We start from the raw sequence: 17,107 nt of genomic DNA on the forward strand, positions 1-17,107 counted from the left end.
TGAGGACTTGGTTTTCCCCTCTGCTTTCCCTCTGCATTTTCCCTCTGCTGTACTTGAGAAGATGTTAACTCTGGCCCTCTAACTCTAGTCCAAGTACCTATTGCCCTCTGGATATAATCTCCTGCTCAAGCTTAATCTCTCAAGAGAGAGTGTGATTGGCTCAGCTCACCTCCTATGGCTGAGGTACTCCTAGCTCATGGCCCCAACCTGGCCACTCAGCTGGGGAGGAGGATTACATGAGCAGCTCATGCTGCCTCCCAGGTATCCTCCGTCAGCCCCAAACAAACAGCTGCCCTTAGACACCTCCACCTGGAGTCCCCCAGGCCCCTCACACTCCACTTGGCCCCAAATGCACCCCCTGACTCTTTTTCCCACATCAATTGGCTGAACCCTTCACCTACCCAGCTACTGAAGCCAGAAATTTGGGGGTTACTTGTGACTCCTAACTATCTCTCACTACTAAATCTAATCCATTACTGGATCCTGTCCATTGCAACTGTCTCTGCCTTGGTTCACACTGCCTCATTTTCTGTCAGGAAGATTGCAGGGTCCCTTCAGCCTCTGCTCCCCTCTTGTAAAGCTTCAGGGGGAAGCTCCATCTTTTATTGTTTAAAAATCCTTTAGTACAAAATGTAGGCCTTTATATAGACATGAATGTTCTCAGTGTCACATTCCAGTCTCTCTAACCTACCTTCCTGATCCTGGTGTTCATGCTCCTTATGATCCAGCCACGCTGAAGGACTGAATCACTGTCTTGCACACAGCTGAGGTTTCCTACTTTCTACATAGGCTGTTTTTTCTGACTGCAACACCCTCTTCTTCACATGTCTAAATCCTTCTAAGACCTACCTTTCCCCCATGCTTTACCTTGGCCCCTTGGTGAGGTAAGGGAGGTATGCCCACTGCTAGACAGGCTGTAAATTCTGCCAACCAGCAGTCCCACGAGGGAGTTAGAAAGAGCTGGAACCAGATGCCAGCACTGAAGTTCTCAGTACATGGCAGCTGGGAGGTGGAGAGGAAAAACCTGCCCTTTGGACAGCATGCCTGTGACCATGCCACTTTGGCCACTAGCTGTTTGTCCAAGTGCAGATAAAGCATAAACTCATTGAGAGTCTCTATGCTCAAGGAGGCATAGTGAAGATTAGATAGAGGAGGAGGACTACAGTTCTCTCCTGACAGGAAGTGATCAAGTGTTAGGGGTACACATGGTTTGCATAGAGGTCAGCAACCAGGGGCCAGACTGGAAGCTGGGGCCTGTGTGGGCAACAGCAGTATCTGGGAATGCTTTCTGGCTACAGACACTCTATAGAGTTTACGGTCTGAACAGCTGTCTGGGTGGGCTCAATCCTGGAATCTAGGACCTTGTGTGGCCAAGGTGGAACCCAGAGGGGCAAGACAGCAGAGGCCAGCTTGGTTGGGGGGTAAGAGGCCCATGGGATGAGACTGGCTGGATCTTAAAAGGGGTGCCTGAAGTAGACTGCTCTCCTTGCTCCTCCTTTTGGTGAGGTCAGTGGTTTCTGCCTTCAACAGATTGCTTTCCTGACCTGCAGCCCTTTCTCTTGTCACCCCTAGAGCAGCGACTCAGAAAGCAAAGCGCTGGAATGGGGGTTCTTCAGTCACTCCCCCTCCCCCGCTCAGGATCACTGTCTCTGGGGGCCCTAGCCAGAGGCCTCCACCTCACCCCTTCAGGCCTCTAGGGAGCCCCGTGCCCACCTACGAAGTTACATTTCCTGCTGGGGTGAGGGTATGAGTCCAAGATAACAAGACTGGTTTTCTTTCACATATACCACTTCATTGTCCAAAGTTCAGTTGCATGAGGAATAACCGTGCAGTGCAAAAAATGTGTTAGAGATAAAGAAAGCACAAACTTCAAAAGAATACATTAAGTAATCTCCGTAGATGCGCTTATTCACAGGCTTTTGGGTTCTCTCTAGATCCCGGGTCACCCTTTGCATAATTCAAATTTTCGGGGGGTAGGAAGCCCTTCCGTGGACACCTCTATTTTACCACCTCCCTGGACCCAGGAAGGGTCAGAAGAAGGCAGCTCACAGACCCGTGCTCCGCAGCCCGCCGCAGCTCTCGGCCCCTGGGGGCGCCCAGAGCTCTTCCGACAGGGACTGACACCCGTTCCGACCACGCTTGGCGCACTCCTCGCAGGCTGCCTCAGTTTCCTCTTCCGCAGAACCCGCGAGCCGCTTGGCCTCCCGGTCCCGGGGCACTGCGGGGGCGGGGCGGCGGCGGGCTCCGAGGGCTGCCGGAAGGGGTGTGAGTGCGGGGGCGGGCTCCGCGGCGCCCCGCCCGGGGGAGGGAGCCCAGGGCGCAGCATCCTGGCGCCCGCCTCCGAAGCCGCTGCAGCCACTGCCGTCGGGGAAGGTCCCGGCGCTGACATGACATCGCGTGGCTCTCGCCCGGGCCCAAACTCCCGGCGCCCCGCGCAGTAGCCCCGCGAAGAGGCGGACTCGACGGTGCCGACCGCGAAGAAAATCAGGCGGGCGGCATGGAGGCGGCGCACCTGCTCCCGGCCGCCGACGTGCTGAGGCGCTTCTCGGTGACGGTTGAGAGCGGCCTGAGGCCGGAGCAGGTGTCTGACGCGTGGGAGCGCTACGGCCCCAACGGTGAGAGCGCGGGCCTGGCCGGGGAAGCTAGGGGCCGCACGCGCCGCGGTCTCAGTTTACTCTCCTACTCCGAAACCCGGGAGCGGTCCTCCCCCCTTACAGCCTTCGGTCCCCTGGGGCTGGCAGGAAGCGAGAGCTCCGGAAACTTCTACAGATGCCTTTGGGGCGCTCGGAGGGGCTGTGCGGCCACCTTCGCGGGAGGTTGGGCGGGTTCGGGTTTAGAGACCTGACGCCTGGCTCCCCTTCCCCCAGACCTAGGGACCCGTGCGGTCCTTCCCAGCTTCCCACATACACCCCCGACCCTATCCACTCCCTTAAGCTTGAATCCACCACTATCCGCTGTCCGCCCTGCAGCCTGCCCTCATCATGCAGATGTACACGCCGAGATCAGCTGGCCAGGGACCAGTCAGGGACCCTGAGACCCAGCCTCCCAGCTGGCCCTGAGGGTCTCCCTGGGGGCTCAGTAAAACCTCCAGAAGGTGCAGCTTGTCAGCTGACAGCCTTGGTGCCCCCACCCCCACCCCCAGGTCTTCCTCTTTCAGCAACCCAAGGCGGATGTGGCTGGCGGGAGTCAGTGGGGGCTTTGAACTGCTGAGGCAGGAGACCCACCTTTTGCGGGGGTGGGGGGTGGAGCGGGGGGCGGGCAGACTCAAGGCCTCACTCAGGGATTTGCCAGGGAATGCCTTTCCCTCTTGTGTGACCTGGAGCAGCACCTGACCATCTCTGGGCAGAGAGGGAGCCTTCCCGCTATTGCTGTTTGGGTGGAAATGGCATTATTTCTTCCTTAGCTTCAAAGGAGTTTGTGATTCTTCATCTGCCAGAAGGCATAACACATACCAAGTACTATCCAGATGGGGCCCCAGGCACATTTGGAGGCCCTGTGAAGGTGGAAAATGTAGAGATCCCCTCCTCAAGTCACTTGCCACTCTCTTCATCCTCCCCCAGGGCATTGGGCACAATGTTAGGGATCCAGATGAAGATGTCCCCTCCATCCCCAAAGTGCAGCCTGGACCCACTTTGTGTTAGGACTTGGGGCCTCACCCATTCAGGGATCCCAGCCAGCCAGAAGGGAGAGTGCTTGGGCCTGAGTGTCTCACGGCTCAGGGATGTCTAAAATTACTGAGAGCTGTCAGAAAGGAAGTTTGGGTTTTGTATTGGCTTATGAAAACCACCTCTTATATAAATATTATCTTTCTGGAGCAGAAATGCTTTTCCAAAAAAATTAGTTGCTATATTTAGTTGAGCTGTGGGAGGAACTAGAGAGATAAATATTATTTAATATCCTCCATTAGTGACTTGGCAGGGAGGGTGTCATTGCTGCTAGAGGGCAAGACAGCAGGACCTGTCCCCGAACCTTGGGGTGGGGATGGGGGTTAGGGCAGCAGATCTGGGGTTCCATAGCCTCTCTTGTGCTGCTGTGGCCTCCATCGTGGGAGTCCTGAATCCCAAGGAAAACTGGAGACCCAGCCTTTGGTTCTGCCTCCAAAGGCCCTGTGTAGCCCTGGGAAACATCCCTCTTCTTCCTGGTTCCCATGTGTTCATTGATCCAGCAGGGAGGCTGCCTAAGAAGGAGGGAACCTCTAGTTCTTCCCAATGTTTTTTTGTGTGGGTAAGGGGACTTGGGGGTGAGCAAGCCACTGAGCATCTGTGTGAGGTGATGGATAAGGATGTTGGTGTATAGGTCCCCAAAGAGGTGGATGTGCATTCAGGGGATGGTAGGTATGCAGCCATTGGTTGGGGGTCGTTGATGGGTTCCCCTGGTTCCCTTGTGTTTTGGTAATAATAATAATCAAAGCTAGTGATCACTGAGCACTTACTATGTGCCAGGCACCGTTCTTAACACTTTGCCTCTCTTATATATTCCCCAAAACAACTCCATGAAAACAACTGTTGTCACTCCCATTTTATGGAGGAGGTAACTGAGTCACCAGCATATTAGCTTGCCCAAGGTCACACAATGCTTGGTAGAACTGGTATTGGGTACCTAACCCTCTTTAGCCTCACTTTTTCTGTCTGTACAAGGGAGTCACTTGTTCCACAGGCCCTGGATCCATGGTATTGGTGGCCGTGCTAGGAGGTGGGTCAGCTAGGCAGTAGCTATCCCAGCAATGCCACCAGCCTCACAGGGCCCCAGAGATCCCTCAGATCACTGACTGGCTTCTTCCTTTGGAAGAATTTCAGGAAGCATTTCTGGAAGTCCTCGGGTGAGGAGAGGAGAGCCAGTTGCCCCTTCCTACCTCACACTCTTACTCTGATCAGCCCCAGCTGAAGAGGAGGCATCGGTGTCCTGCAGCTTCTATAGGCACCGGGGAGGTCTTTCTCTCTTGGGTGAGCTGGAGTGGTATACGGATCTCTTGGGTAGGGCTGACAGAGTTTTGAACCTTAGCTCTGCCCTCTTCATAGCTGTGTCATCCTAAATAAGCCACTTCTCCTCTCTATATCTTGATTTCTTCATCATAGGGTTGCTTGTAAGTGCGCACACCAAGCCATCCCCTCTGTAGCAGAAGAGTCTGGGCCAGGCTCCAGGCCAGCTGGGTGGTGGGGGTGAGCCAAACCTACAGGTGAAGGGAAACACCCCAGGGACTAGTGTCCTCCCCCACCCCAGGAGTCTATGCACCTGCAAAGTCGTTAGTGCTGGAAACCACAAAGAACTCATTTGCTTAAGTCCTAGGGTTTGCAAATTCTGCTGGTGGATGGAGGAAGGGAGGCTGTAAAGCAGGGACTGGGGATCCTGCCCTGCCACCTTCTCTTCCACCTTCCTCAGCAGTGCGGGTGAGTTTGCCACCCGGGAGTCCCCCATACACACAGAACACAGCCTATCTCAACCCCAGTGAATAGACATGTCCTCTGAAACCTCAACAGGGCAGTGAGTAGGAGGCTCCTGGTCCAGCACCTCTTGTGAGCATGCCCTGCTCTGTAGGTCCCAGAGGTGCCCACAGGACTCAGCTTCTTCCAGAGGCTTTCTACATCCTTTCAGTTTGTTTGTTTGTTTTAATGAAACTGTGCACATAGTACAACATTCAAAGGGTACAGAAGACATTATAAAGTCTCCCTAGGCCTGTCCCCAACCACAGTGTTCCCAGTGTTTTGTGTCTCCTTTCCAAGATATTCTGTTACATACACATCTAGATCTGTGATCTTTTCTACACAAACGGTAAGGATCGTGAGTTCTGTTTTGCCCCTGTTCTTCCGTGATAATCACTCTTGGAGATGGTGCCATGTGGGCATCTGCGGTCTTCCTATGCAGAGTTTCATGTGGCTGTCGTAGTATTTCTTTGCCCGGCTTTTGGAGGGCACTTGGATTGTTCATAGCCTCTCCTATGACACGTTACAAGGCATACTCTTGTCCCCACATCACTTGTCACACACTTGTCAATATTGCCAAAGGTTAAATTCCTAGAAGTGGAATTCGTGGGTCAAAAGGCATGTGTAGTGTAAATTTGACAGCTGTTATTAAGTTGTTCTCCTTAAAGTTGACATGCCTGTTTCCACACCCCTGCACAACTGCAGTGCGTTACCGGACATTTTGATCCGCGCCCATCTGATGGTAAAGAAAGGGTCTTCTCATAGTTTTACTTCTCATTTCACTGTTTACAAATTGGGTTGGGCATTTTTCCATATATATAGGAGCTATTTGATTTCCTCATGTCCTTGAATGGACTGCCCATCACCTTTGCTGGGCATGAGCCAAAGCAAGAGGCTGAATTGTGTTGGGCTTGTCCTCCCAAGTGCACCAACACCCAGTGATCCTGGAGAGGCCAGTGATATGGGAGTCATGCAAGACCCCAGAAGTCTGGGGTTGTTCCCCTTCTGGGTGAGGGTCTATAACAGGAACCAGAGCCTGCTATCTTGGGCCTTACACTGCATCTTACACTTGGCCTTACACTTACATCTGTGTCATGGATACAATGGCACCAGAGCTGCAGGTGGAAGGGTTGGCCAGATTTAGATTACTGCCAGTGGTGCCTAGGGCTGTGACTTTATCTCCTGCCCTCAGCCCAGACCCCAACTGACCTCTGGAACTCAGGAAATACAGATATGTGGCCCTTGGAAAATTGGCCAAGGGGAGTGGGGCCAAGTAGGAGGACAGGGTGAGGTCTGAGTGGTCCAAATCGCTGGGTGGCCTCAGGAAGACTTGTCCCTCCTTGGCCTCAGTGTCCTCCTCAGTTACAGACATGGAACCCCTAAAGAGATCCCCTAAAGGCCTTTCAGGATGTGAAATGGCTCTTGGATCTGAGGGAGGTGTGTTTTGCTTACAGGTGTTGGTCTTTCAGGCTTCCCTGTAGATTTCATGCCCACTGGCCCTCTTGGACAGTCTTAGAGCCCCCTCCCAGGAGGAGCCACCCCTCCCCTTTTGTCCCCCTGGAGCTCCCTGAGGCAGGGCTGGGTCTGTCCACAGCACAGCTGGCACACAGATGCTAAGCAACCCCTTTGCCAGGGTTTCCTAGTGCCAGATCAGCCAGGTTGGCTGTAGATCCCTGCACTGGGACAGCTGCTTCCCAAGGCCCCCTTGAAAGCAGGACCATGTTGTCCACTCAGGTAGGTCCTTGAGACCCAGACAGGGTCAGGTGGGCTGGGTGGGGTCTGCTCAGTGAAGGCGTCTCCCTGACTCTGCAAGTGGTGATTTAATTGCCCTGTAACCTGACCTTTGAGGAAGACCTTGGTGAGCTCTTGTCTCTCCAGGCTGGAACTGACATTTAGAAGTTGAAATACCAGTTTCCAATGTCTTCAGATGAGAAAAAAGGGGTCAAAAGGGTAGATTAGGAGAGCAGGTGGTGCATGGAGCCTAGGGCAGCCTTGGCCCTGCACCCCACTTCTCCTGGGCTCCAGGCACTGGGCCCAGGGCCTTTACCTGAACCGTGGGGCAACTGAGTAAACAATTCTGTGAGGCTCTTTGTGGACCCAGGGATGACTCAGCCCCTCCCCATCCTGGAAGTACTCAAGTCAGGTTCAGGTGGCCCTGATACTGATGACTGGTAAAGAAGGGCAAGGTGATAGGGGGAGGGGCTTTCCAGGAAACCTTCCTGAAAGGCTGGGGGTTAGGGAAGGGTACTCTGTGCAGAAGGAATGGCCTGAGCAAAATCTTGGAGGGGGAAAAAGCTCTAGCAAAACCAGGGAAGGTGGTAGCAATTCTGAGGCATCTCGCTTGGCTGGCAGATCGACATATGCCTAAGCTATAAGAGGATTCTGGATGGCCAGGTTCAGGCAGATCCAGGAAGGCCCTGAAGGTCATCCTAAGGTTGGTCTTAATTCTGCTGGCCAAGAAGAGCCATTGAGGGTCCATGAGTAGGGCACAGGCAGGGTCATTCACTTGCTCACAGATCTTTTTGAGCACCTACTATGTGCCAGGCACTGCTTCAGGTGTTGGAAACACTGCACTTAACAAAGTCCTACTGGCATGGAGCTTCATTTTAGTAACTAATATTATAGCTAATGTTTATTGAGTACTTACCATGCGCTGTGCCTGTTCTAAGCAATTGATGAATAGCGTGTCATTTAATCTTCACAGTGACTTAAGAGGAGTTACTATTATACTTATTTTGCAGATGGGAAACTGAGGCACAGAAGGGGTTAAGTGACTTTTCCATAGCCAGAGAACTATCAAGAGATAGAGCAAGACATGAACTTAGCCCTCTGGGCCAGACTCCTTGCTCTAAACCATGAAGCTTCTCTGATCTATACTCCTTTTTGCCCCCCCCAGGACCCAGAGATTAACTTCAGACCCCTCCAGGCCAGCCCCACATTGGGCATCTGGGGGTGTAGGCCAGCTCAGTCTGGCATCAGTAACCCAGAGCAGGGGTTGTCTGGCAGAGTCCACCAGGTGAGAGGTCCAGAGCTACACTATTTCAGAATAATAATGAGGGGTTACTTCCCACCAGGAGGCCCAGCTAGGATGGGGGGCAGTGTTTCCTACTACCATCTTTTCCTGCACAGCCTGGCGAATGACATCAAGGGGCAGGCAGGGCTGGGCCATTCTCCCCATTGAAAAAGTGGGATATCTGGCACTGCTGAGGGCTCAACTCCCTCCCCCACACAGCCTGAGGATAGCAAGAGGGAAATAACATCTAACAGGGATGCCTGGGGAGAGGCTGGGAGGGTGCTCTCCTAATTGCTGCTAGTCTCCTGGCCCCTCCTAGTTCCTCCATGGCCCAGGGAGCCAGTCATGTGAAGGGAAAATTGGGTTGTCTGGGGTCTTGGCAGGATTAGAATTTGAAGAAGACCAGGCCTGAGGAGACAGAGCCTAGTAACTCTCAAAAAACCCTCACTAAAACCACCTGTGAGGATAGCAGAGCCTTTTGGGGCAGGGCTGATTTGGCTAGTGGTTCTGGGGTCACAATGGAGGTGTGAGTTAGTTGATGGGGTGAGGGCATCCAACCTAACAATCAGGACATAGGATGCCAAGTTCTCTCTGTCAAGTGACTTTGGCCAGGGAAGGCAGTGGGATGGGGTAGGAAGGCAGAGCAGCTTAGGAGCTAATCAGGAGGTGCCAAGCAGGGGGACAAAAGCCAGACCACCTGAGTTCAGGGCTGCCACCTCCCAGCTGTATGACCATAAACTAGTCATTCAACCTCTCTGTGCCTCAGTTGTCTACTCTATAAAATGGGAATAATAATTGTCTCTTCCTTGTCAGGTTGTTTGGGAATCCCGTGAGAGTTAAAGCACTAGATGGTGCATGGGACCGGGCACACTCAACACTAATAATTCCGCTGTAGTTATTCTAGCTGTGGAGGGCCATCGTGTATGCTTTGTGTATGATACCTCCCCATCGATCTCCGGTAATAATGGAGGCAGAGCACTTGGCACACTGCTTAGGACATAGAAGGTGCTCAGTAAATGTGGTTTTTATTAATAATGATGATAATCCTCACAGCAGCCCTTCAGGATTTGACTGGGTACCCTACCTTCCAAATGAGGTTCAGAACTGCACTGGGAGCCAGCTGCTCAGGCAAGACTAGAAGCATGTACATTGTATGTGCAGAGGTAGGCAGGGCATCTTCTGTGACCTCGTGGCTGGCTGAGCCTTCCCCAAGGGAGTGAGTAAGGGTAGAAGGGGAACCTTGTAGGTCTGGGGAGAAGGGGGTACCAGTCAGAATCCAGTAACAAACCCCATGTCTCAATGACTTAAAACAATACAGGTCATTTCTTCCTCACACTGTATATATATACATATCTCAATGGCAGGTTATCTGGGGGCTTCATGTTTCCTATACTCTGTGATTCTGGTTCACAGAGCAGACACCATCTCACAGGTTGCTGGTTACTGGGCCAAAGAGGGCCAGAGAGCTCTAGATCTGCACTGTCCAATACGCAGCCACTAGCCTTGTGTGGTTATTTAAATTTAAATGAATGAAAATTAAGTAGAATTTAAAATTTGGCTCCTCACTCACATTAACCACATTCCCAGTGCTCGATAGGTGTGTGCAGTTAGTAGCTACCATATGAGACAGTGCAGCTAAAGGGCACTTCCATCAGCACGGAAAGTTCTCCAGGACACTGCCTTTCTAACTCCAGAGTCTCCTGCCACCACGTTAGTGCCCCTGCCCAGAACTAACTTGCATCCTTCTTTTTGTAACTTGCACAATGTCTGCAGTCCTACTATGTGCCCACAAGGGGGAAAGAATCAGAAGTATCTGGGGAACAAATGACCACCAAAGAGTGGATCCTGAGTCAGATTTTGGGTCAGAATGCGGAAGGGGAGAACATGAGAGATCACCCAGACAGACAGAGGGCAGCTTGTGGGGAACTCGAGCTGCTCTGTGTGCCCTGTGACATTGCTTCCCAACCCCAGGCCTTGACCCTACCCAGAAAAAATGCCCTTATACAATGGTCTAGGGGCTACATGCCTGACAGAGGGTAGGGGCGAGGGAGACCGCAGGAGGGATTCAGGTGAATCTTATGGATAAACTCTTCCTCTGGTCAGGAACCTTGAAGGCATTCACAGAGGTAGGGGGTTTAGAAGTCTCTCCTGGGTAGAGCATGGCAGAAGCAGACTGATGTGTGTCATGAGGTTAGAACAGTTCTCTGCCAAGGCTGGTGCATGGCAGAGATGACCTCTAAAGGACCCTGCTCCATTGGAGAATTGGCCCAGAAAACCAGGCCTGGCCCTCCTCCCTGCCTTTCCTGTTCTCTTCAGCTAAATAGATCAGAAGGAAAAAGTCTGTTTGATTTTAATCTCAATGCAGGACACTGGAGATTACATTTTCCACGGAAAATGTCAGCTGTTGCCTAAAATAGGACTAGGGAGAAAAAGCTAGAAAATGTATTTTTAGGTTATATGTTTCCCTCCTGGGTTCCTGCAGTCCGGTGGGCTGCTTGATACTCTCCATGGTTCAGCTGCCAGGTGCCCCAGATCTTCCACACAGATGGTCTCAGGAGAGGGCTCCCACAGGAAAACTCTTTGCTGATACTTGGGTGAAAAACAGGTGGGCAGATACAAGGACCTGTGTCAAGAAGGAGGAAGAAGAAGGGAGAGCCAGCCTGGGGTAGAGGCTCAGAGTCTGCATTGCTGACACGCTCCCAGGTGATGCCAATGCTGCTGGCCTGGAAACTGTGCTCAGCAGCAGGGCTCAGGTAGGCTCAGTCTGAGAGGCACCCCAGACAGGCCTCAGCAGGACCTAAGCTCAGCCTATGGAGAGAGAGGCCCATTGGAATCCACCCTTTGAGGCCCAGCTCCTGCCTCTTCCCATAGACCTGCCTATTTGCTGTGTGATCTTGTTCAAGTCATGTTTCCACCCTGGACCTCAGTTCTTGCAGCTGTGAAACAGGGTGAGCACCTGCCCTGTCATCCTTTGGGCTGTTGGGAAGGAAGATTCAAAGACTTCAGGTACCCAGGTAGCCCACTCTGTCTGGAATAAAAAGTGCTTCAGGAAATGTAAGAGATACAAATAGAGCTTGTAAAGTGACAGCAGGTCCTGGTGGTGTTTGGGAACATCATTCCTCAGAATGTTCTGTGGGTTGCAGACTGGACATATGGGATGGGGCTTGCCCCAAGTAGAGGGGCTGGGAGGGGACAAGTTGAGACTCAACCTCCAGGAACTGAACCGTGGCAGGTTAGACACTGCCTGAGATGCTGGCTGCTGAGGTCGTGTCAGAGGGAACCCCCACGTAGGGCGGGGCTCAGCAGGCTGGCCTGGCCATGCTGTAGACCTTACCTCAGTGCTCCTGGAGGAGCAGGTATGTCAGAGGTAGCCTGGACTGATGTTCTCAATTTGAGGGAGGGACTCCCTTGCTGTGGACACGTGGGGCCTTGAATAGGATTGTGCAGCCATCTGAGAAAGAGCACTACAGGGGAACTGTCAGCTTACTGTGATCTCAGGGCTCCTGTCTCTCCTCCAGTTTGCTTCATTACTCTTCTGTACATGGGGGAGGGACTAGAAGGGCCCTCCTGGCTCTGGTCTTGTCAGGCCATACCAGATCTTCCTTAATCAGGGTGGGATGAAGTGAGTGGAAGAATGGAAGCCTCTGGGCTCAGACCATCCATTCTGTGACCTCAGAGAGCTGTGGGAGCATATCTAGACCATTATGATGGCCCGGCTAGGCACAGCTGGGAGAGACTACTGAGACTCCTCCATGGTCCTACTGCATAATTCAGTTATCTCTTGTCTCCTCATGGCTCCTGTGGCTGCCTGGATCCTGCAGAGCTCCCAACTGAGGAAGGTGAGTCTTGGGCCAGGGAAGGCTGCAAGGCCTTGAGCCATTTACTCTCGGGTTGTGTCCCTCCCTCTCCCCAACAGAGTGAGGATTTGCTGACACGCACACCCCCCCAACCAGTATCACCCACCTATGCCTCTAAGGCCTCAGGCTCTTGCTCTTTGAATGGTAGGGAGGGAGTGGGCCAGGTAGTCTCCTAGGTGGTCCCAGCTCTGAATGAGGGTAGGTCAGTTGGTAAGGGACCCAAGGTTTACATGGTGCTCCGATTCTCAGGGAAGTCCCTGTGGGAGCTGGTGCTGGAACAGTTTGAGGATCTCCTGGTGCGCATCCTGCTGTTGGCTGCCCTGGTCTCCTTCGTAAGTAAGGCCCCATCGCACAGCATCAGAAAGCCTGGAAGGGAAAGCCAGGTTGGGGCAGTGCTCAGAGGCCCAGACTCTGAACCAGAGGTCTCTTCTCTCAGCCCTGGACATCCCTGGGCCTCTACCCATCCCCTTCCTTGCTCAGACTTCAGCTTCCCTTGCCTGAACCCTCAAAGCCTGCCCCCTACACACTGGACCGCTCCCATCTGTCCCCTTCCACTCTGGCTGTCAGAGTGAGCTTTCAGAAGCACATGTATGATCTCTACCCCTCCCCATCTTAGGGCAAGCTTTCTCAACCACAGCACTGTTGACATTTTGGACAAGATAATTCTTTGTCTGGAGGTTGTCCTATGAGCTCGGGAATATTTAGAAGCATTCAGAAGCATTCCGGACCTCTACCCACCAATGCCAGTGGTACTGCCCAGTTGTGACAGTCTAAAGTCTCCAGATATTGCCAAATTATCCCTCGTGGAGAGCCCCTTCCATGGCTCCCAGTGCCCCACGGAAGAATTTGGGTCTTAACCTCTTACAGCTTGTCTGTGGCTGCTCTCCTTTTGCCCTTCCCCCATTCTTACTGCCTGAACCCCTCCTGGACCTTGCTGGGCCATGGGGAGGTGGAACAGTACTTGTCACTGATGGCTGAGCAGCAGAAATCTGAAGGTAATGCAGGGAAATGGCCACTCTGAGAGTGGATGCAGTTCCTGCTCTTGGCCCTGTGCCCAGCAGGGCCTGGGGAGGAGACCTCATGTTGGTGACATGGAGTGCAGGGAAGCAGGGGCCCAGCCAGCTGTGTCTGGCCTTCCTGGCAACTGTTCTTGTGGAAACTGATGACTCTTACAGAGATAAAAGCCTGTCGGTGCAAGTGCCTTATAACAACTTAGCTAAAATGGTGTCAGCACCCCTCCACAGTTCAATGGACACTCTGAGACCTGTGGAAGGGAGTGAGAAGTACCCATTTGGGCCAAGAGGTGGGAGCAGGACTTTAACCAGGTATTCTACCTCCAGGCCTGGGCTCTGGCTGGAGTTATGCCTCTCTGGCCAATGGACTTCAAAATGAGCCTGTAGCAGGAGCATCTGCCTTTGCTAACACACAGACTGCTGGGCCTCACCCCAAAGTTTCTGACACAGGAAGACTGGGATAGACCCCGAGAATTGCATTTTTAGCAAGTTCCCAGGGGATACTGTGGTTGCCAGTCTGGCATCAAACTTGGAAAACCACAACTAGGCAGAGAGACCTCCAGCTGTACAACTGCCCCACATCCTGAAAGTTGGCTGGGTGGGGCGTGAATGGTGGCAGTCACTACCTACAGATAAGCCAAGGCCTCAGTGCGGCCTTCTCCCAGCCCAGACCTCCCCAGGGCTATCTCTTCCAAGGCAGGAGGCAGCAGACCCAGGGTATAAAGGAAATAGGGAGCAGCCCCTGGGCCACAGAAGAGTCCCAGCTCACCAGCTCTGACTCCATAGGTCCTGGCCTGCTTTGAAGAGGGCGAAGAAACCACAACAGCCTTCGTGGAGCCCCTGGTCATCATGCTGATCCTTGTGGCCAATGCTATCGTGGGCGTATGGCAGGTGGGAGGCACAGAGGTGGGCCTGGGCCTTCAGGTGTCCTGGCTGTTCCATGTGACCACCACTTGGTGTTAAGAGTCCTGCAGCTCCATCCCGGGCCCCAGGGGTGTCATTCCAAGGGGTCAGCCTGCAAGGGCCAGTGAGGGCAGACTACCTACCTGCCTCCTGTTCTATAGGAACGCAATGCTGAGAGTGCCATTGAGGCCTTGAAGGAGTATGAGCCTGAGATGGGCAAGGTGATCCGCTCAGACCGCAAAGGTGTGCAGAGGGTCCGCGCCCGGGACATCGTCCCTGGAGACATCGTAGAAGTGGCAGGTACACTGGGGGTGTCTTTCCATTATGTGATGCTGGTGAGCCCTTCCCTCTCTGTACTCCCAACTTTCTGGCTATATACACAGAGCAGGGAGCTGTGGGATCCTTCCAAAGCTCTTCGGCCCAAACCTTGTTGGACAGATAAGGACACTGTGAGTGAAGGAGCAGCGTCTATCTCAGGGATCACAGCCTAGGCCCCTACCTCTCACCCTTGGTTCCTGGCAGTCCTCCTGGCTCTGCCAAGGGGTGGTGCCCAAAGCCACACTCAGCCACTCTCTCTCCGCAGTGGGAGACAAAGTACCCGCTGACCTCCGCCTCATCGAGATCAAGTCCACCACCCTGAGAGTGGACCAGTCCATCCTGACAGGTGAGGCCCAGAGGCCAGCGCTGAGCAGGGCTGAGCAGGTCCAGGCATGGGGGTGTCTTCATGTAGGGTTTCCGATTTCTGATTCCATGACCAGGTGAATCCGTGTCTGTCACCAAGCACACAGATGCCATCCTAGATCCCAGAGCTGTGAACCAGGACAAGAAGAACATGCTATTCTCTGTAAGTTCCTGGGATGGCTAGGGCCTTTGTCTTCACACTGATAATAAAAACTTTAACATTCAATCAGTTAAACCCTACAAGAATGAACCTCATCAATTATTGACAATATGTACAAATTTATAGTACTGGTAACAGCTTGTGTTTACTCAAGGCTGTGTGCCTGCGACGGTTCTAAGCCCTTTACGTATATTTAGTCCTCACGGTGCTTTTAAGATAAATACTCTTGTTATTTGCATTTTCCAGGTCACACAGCCAGTGAATGGTAGAGCTGGGATGTGAACTCAGACATTCTCACTCCAGAGCTTTTCCTCTTACCTGCTAGGCTCATCCTGCTTCAAGCTGGAGAGGAACAGAGCTAGCCTATAATCACCCAATGGAGATTCCTCTAGTGATAAGGGTTGCCGAAGTGGTGGAGTCCATTTCTCAGATGGGAAAACTAGCTCAGCGCTGGTGGGCATGATAGGCCTCTGGGGCCTCAGAGAGAGTACTGATGCTTACAAGCTGCCCAGAAACAGCCTGAAGCTGAACACGGAAGCCACAAGGATGGGTCAGGCCATTTGGCCGTGGCCCAGGGCACCAAGTTATAAGGCTAGAAAACCTCCCCAGAAGCAGACAGAAGTGGAGAAAGCAATATTCACCCAGAGTTCTTAAGGAGACCCCCCTGCCTAGATGTATGGAAGCCTTAGACGAGCTGCTTTGAAGTGGGGAGGGGCTCCACAAGGCAAGATCAAGCATCAGCAGCTGTCCCTAGGCAGCCCTCTAAGGAAGACACTCTGGCCAACTGCAGATTATTTCCTTAGCTGAGGGACCTGCAAGTGGGCGGAGGCATGGGGGAGTGGAAGTTTCGTTGCTCAGGACAAAAGAAGAGAAGCTGAGGTTACGAGAGGTCCCTACCTTTTCTCCAGCCTCAGCACAGGGCACCTTTCTGAAGGGCACCACGTCGTTAGCTTCCTCTGAGCAGCTCCTTTCTTGAACCATTTTATAGAAGAGGACACAGGCTCAAGGCTAAGTAGCCTTTTTACCGGGACTTAGGGATTTTACGTGGGCCTTGGGAGCGGATGGACTTAAGCTCAGATTTTCTGGATTCTTCAGCAAATATTTACAGATCATTTACCTAGGATCACAGTCAGCCTGGCACTCCCATGTGGCCACGTTGGCTTTTTTACAAATCACATTTTTATAGGTTGGTATTGTGCCGTGCTAGTTGGTCACATAGTCTGTATTGGTCCAGTGCTTCGTGTGCCAGGCCTCATGATAGGCACCGGGGATACAGTGCTGAACCAAGTCCTTGCCTTCGTGGAGCTAACACTGTCGTGGCGGTCACAGCGACGGCTTAGCACTAGATAGCTTCATAAGCCTGGGAGCATTAAGTGACATGGAGAAAAAACAAGCCAAGTAGGGGGATAGGAATGCTATGGTAGCCTGAAGAGGTCAAGGGGTCCCAGGCCCCTGCTGGGATGCTAAGCAGCCCTCCTTGTCTCTCCGTTGGCCAGGGCACCAACATTGCATCGGGGAAGGCCCTGGGCGTGGCAGTGGCCACAGGCCTGCACACAGAGCTGGGGAAGATCAGGAGCCAGATGGTGGCAGTGGAGCCAGAGCGGACGCCACTGCAGCACAAGCTGGATGAGTTTGGGCGGCAACTGTCCCATGCCATTTCTGTGATCTGTGTGGCTGTGTGGGTCATCAACATTGGCCACTTTGCCGACCCGGCCCATGGTGGCTCCTGGCTCCGTGGCGCCGTCTACTACTTCAAGATTGCCGTGGCCCTGGCGGTGGCCGCCATCCCTGAGGGCCTCCCGGCTGTTATCACTACATGCCTGGCTCTGGGCACACGGCGTATGGCACGAAAGAATGCCATTGTGCGGAGCCTGCCATCTGTGGAGACCCTGGGCTGCACCTCCGTCATCTGCTCTGACAAGACAGGCACCCTCACCACCAACCAGATGTCTGTGTGCCGGGTGAGTGGCTGCAGCCAGCTTGGGGTCCCGCTGGTGTTGCTGTGTGATGCTCAGCAGGCTGAACTCCTTCTGGGGGCTGCCCCTGACTCCTTTTTGGCA

General features: G+C 53.1%; 2 protein-coding genes across 9 annotated transcripts in view; one reads left to right on the forward strand and one right to left on the reverse strand.

Moving 5' to 3' along the window:
- Window positions 1–17,107, reverse strand: part of LOC125086968 (ATP-sensitive inward rectifier potassium channel 12-like) — an 874,374-nt gene that overhangs the window by 116,938 nt on the left and 740,329 nt on the right. The gene's annotated exons all lie outside the window — the stretch shown is intronic.
- Window positions 2,311–17,107, forward strand: part of ATP2A3 (ATPase sarcoplasmic/endoplasmic reticulum Ca2+ transporting 3) — a 39,807-nt gene continuing 25,010 nt past the window's right edge. For 2 of the 6 annotated variants that reach the window (XM_047706684.1, XM_047706682.1), the window contains exons 1-8: window positions 2,312–2,615; window positions 12,255–12,272; window positions 12,540–12,622; window positions 14,090–14,194; window positions 14,368–14,506; window positions 14,790–14,870; window positions 14,965–15,050; window positions 16,544–17,008. In XM_047706684.1, coding sequence (XP_047562640.1) covers window positions 2,498–2,615; window positions 12,255–12,272; window positions 12,540–12,622; window positions 14,090–14,194; window positions 14,368–14,506; window positions 14,790–14,870; window positions 14,965–15,050; window positions 16,544–17,008 — 1,095 coding nt within the window. In that variant the 5' untranslated portion in view covers window positions 2,312–2,497. Of the gene's footprint in view, window positions 2,616–12,254; window positions 12,273–12,539; window positions 12,623–14,089; window positions 14,195–14,367; window positions 14,507–14,789; window positions 14,871–14,964; window positions 15,051–16,543; window positions 17,009–17,107 lie in introns of all 6 variants that reach the window. The other 4 variants (XM_047706679.1, XM_047706680.1, XM_047706681.1 and 1 more) reach the window with 3 other exon arrangements.

This window comes from Lutra lutra, chromosome 16 (assembly GCF_902655055.1).
Source record: "Lutra lutra chromosome 16, mLutLut1.2, whole genome shotgun sequence".
In the NCBI taxonomy this organism is placed as follows: Eukaryota; Metazoa; Chordata; class Mammalia; order Carnivora; family Mustelidae; genus Lutra; species Lutra lutra.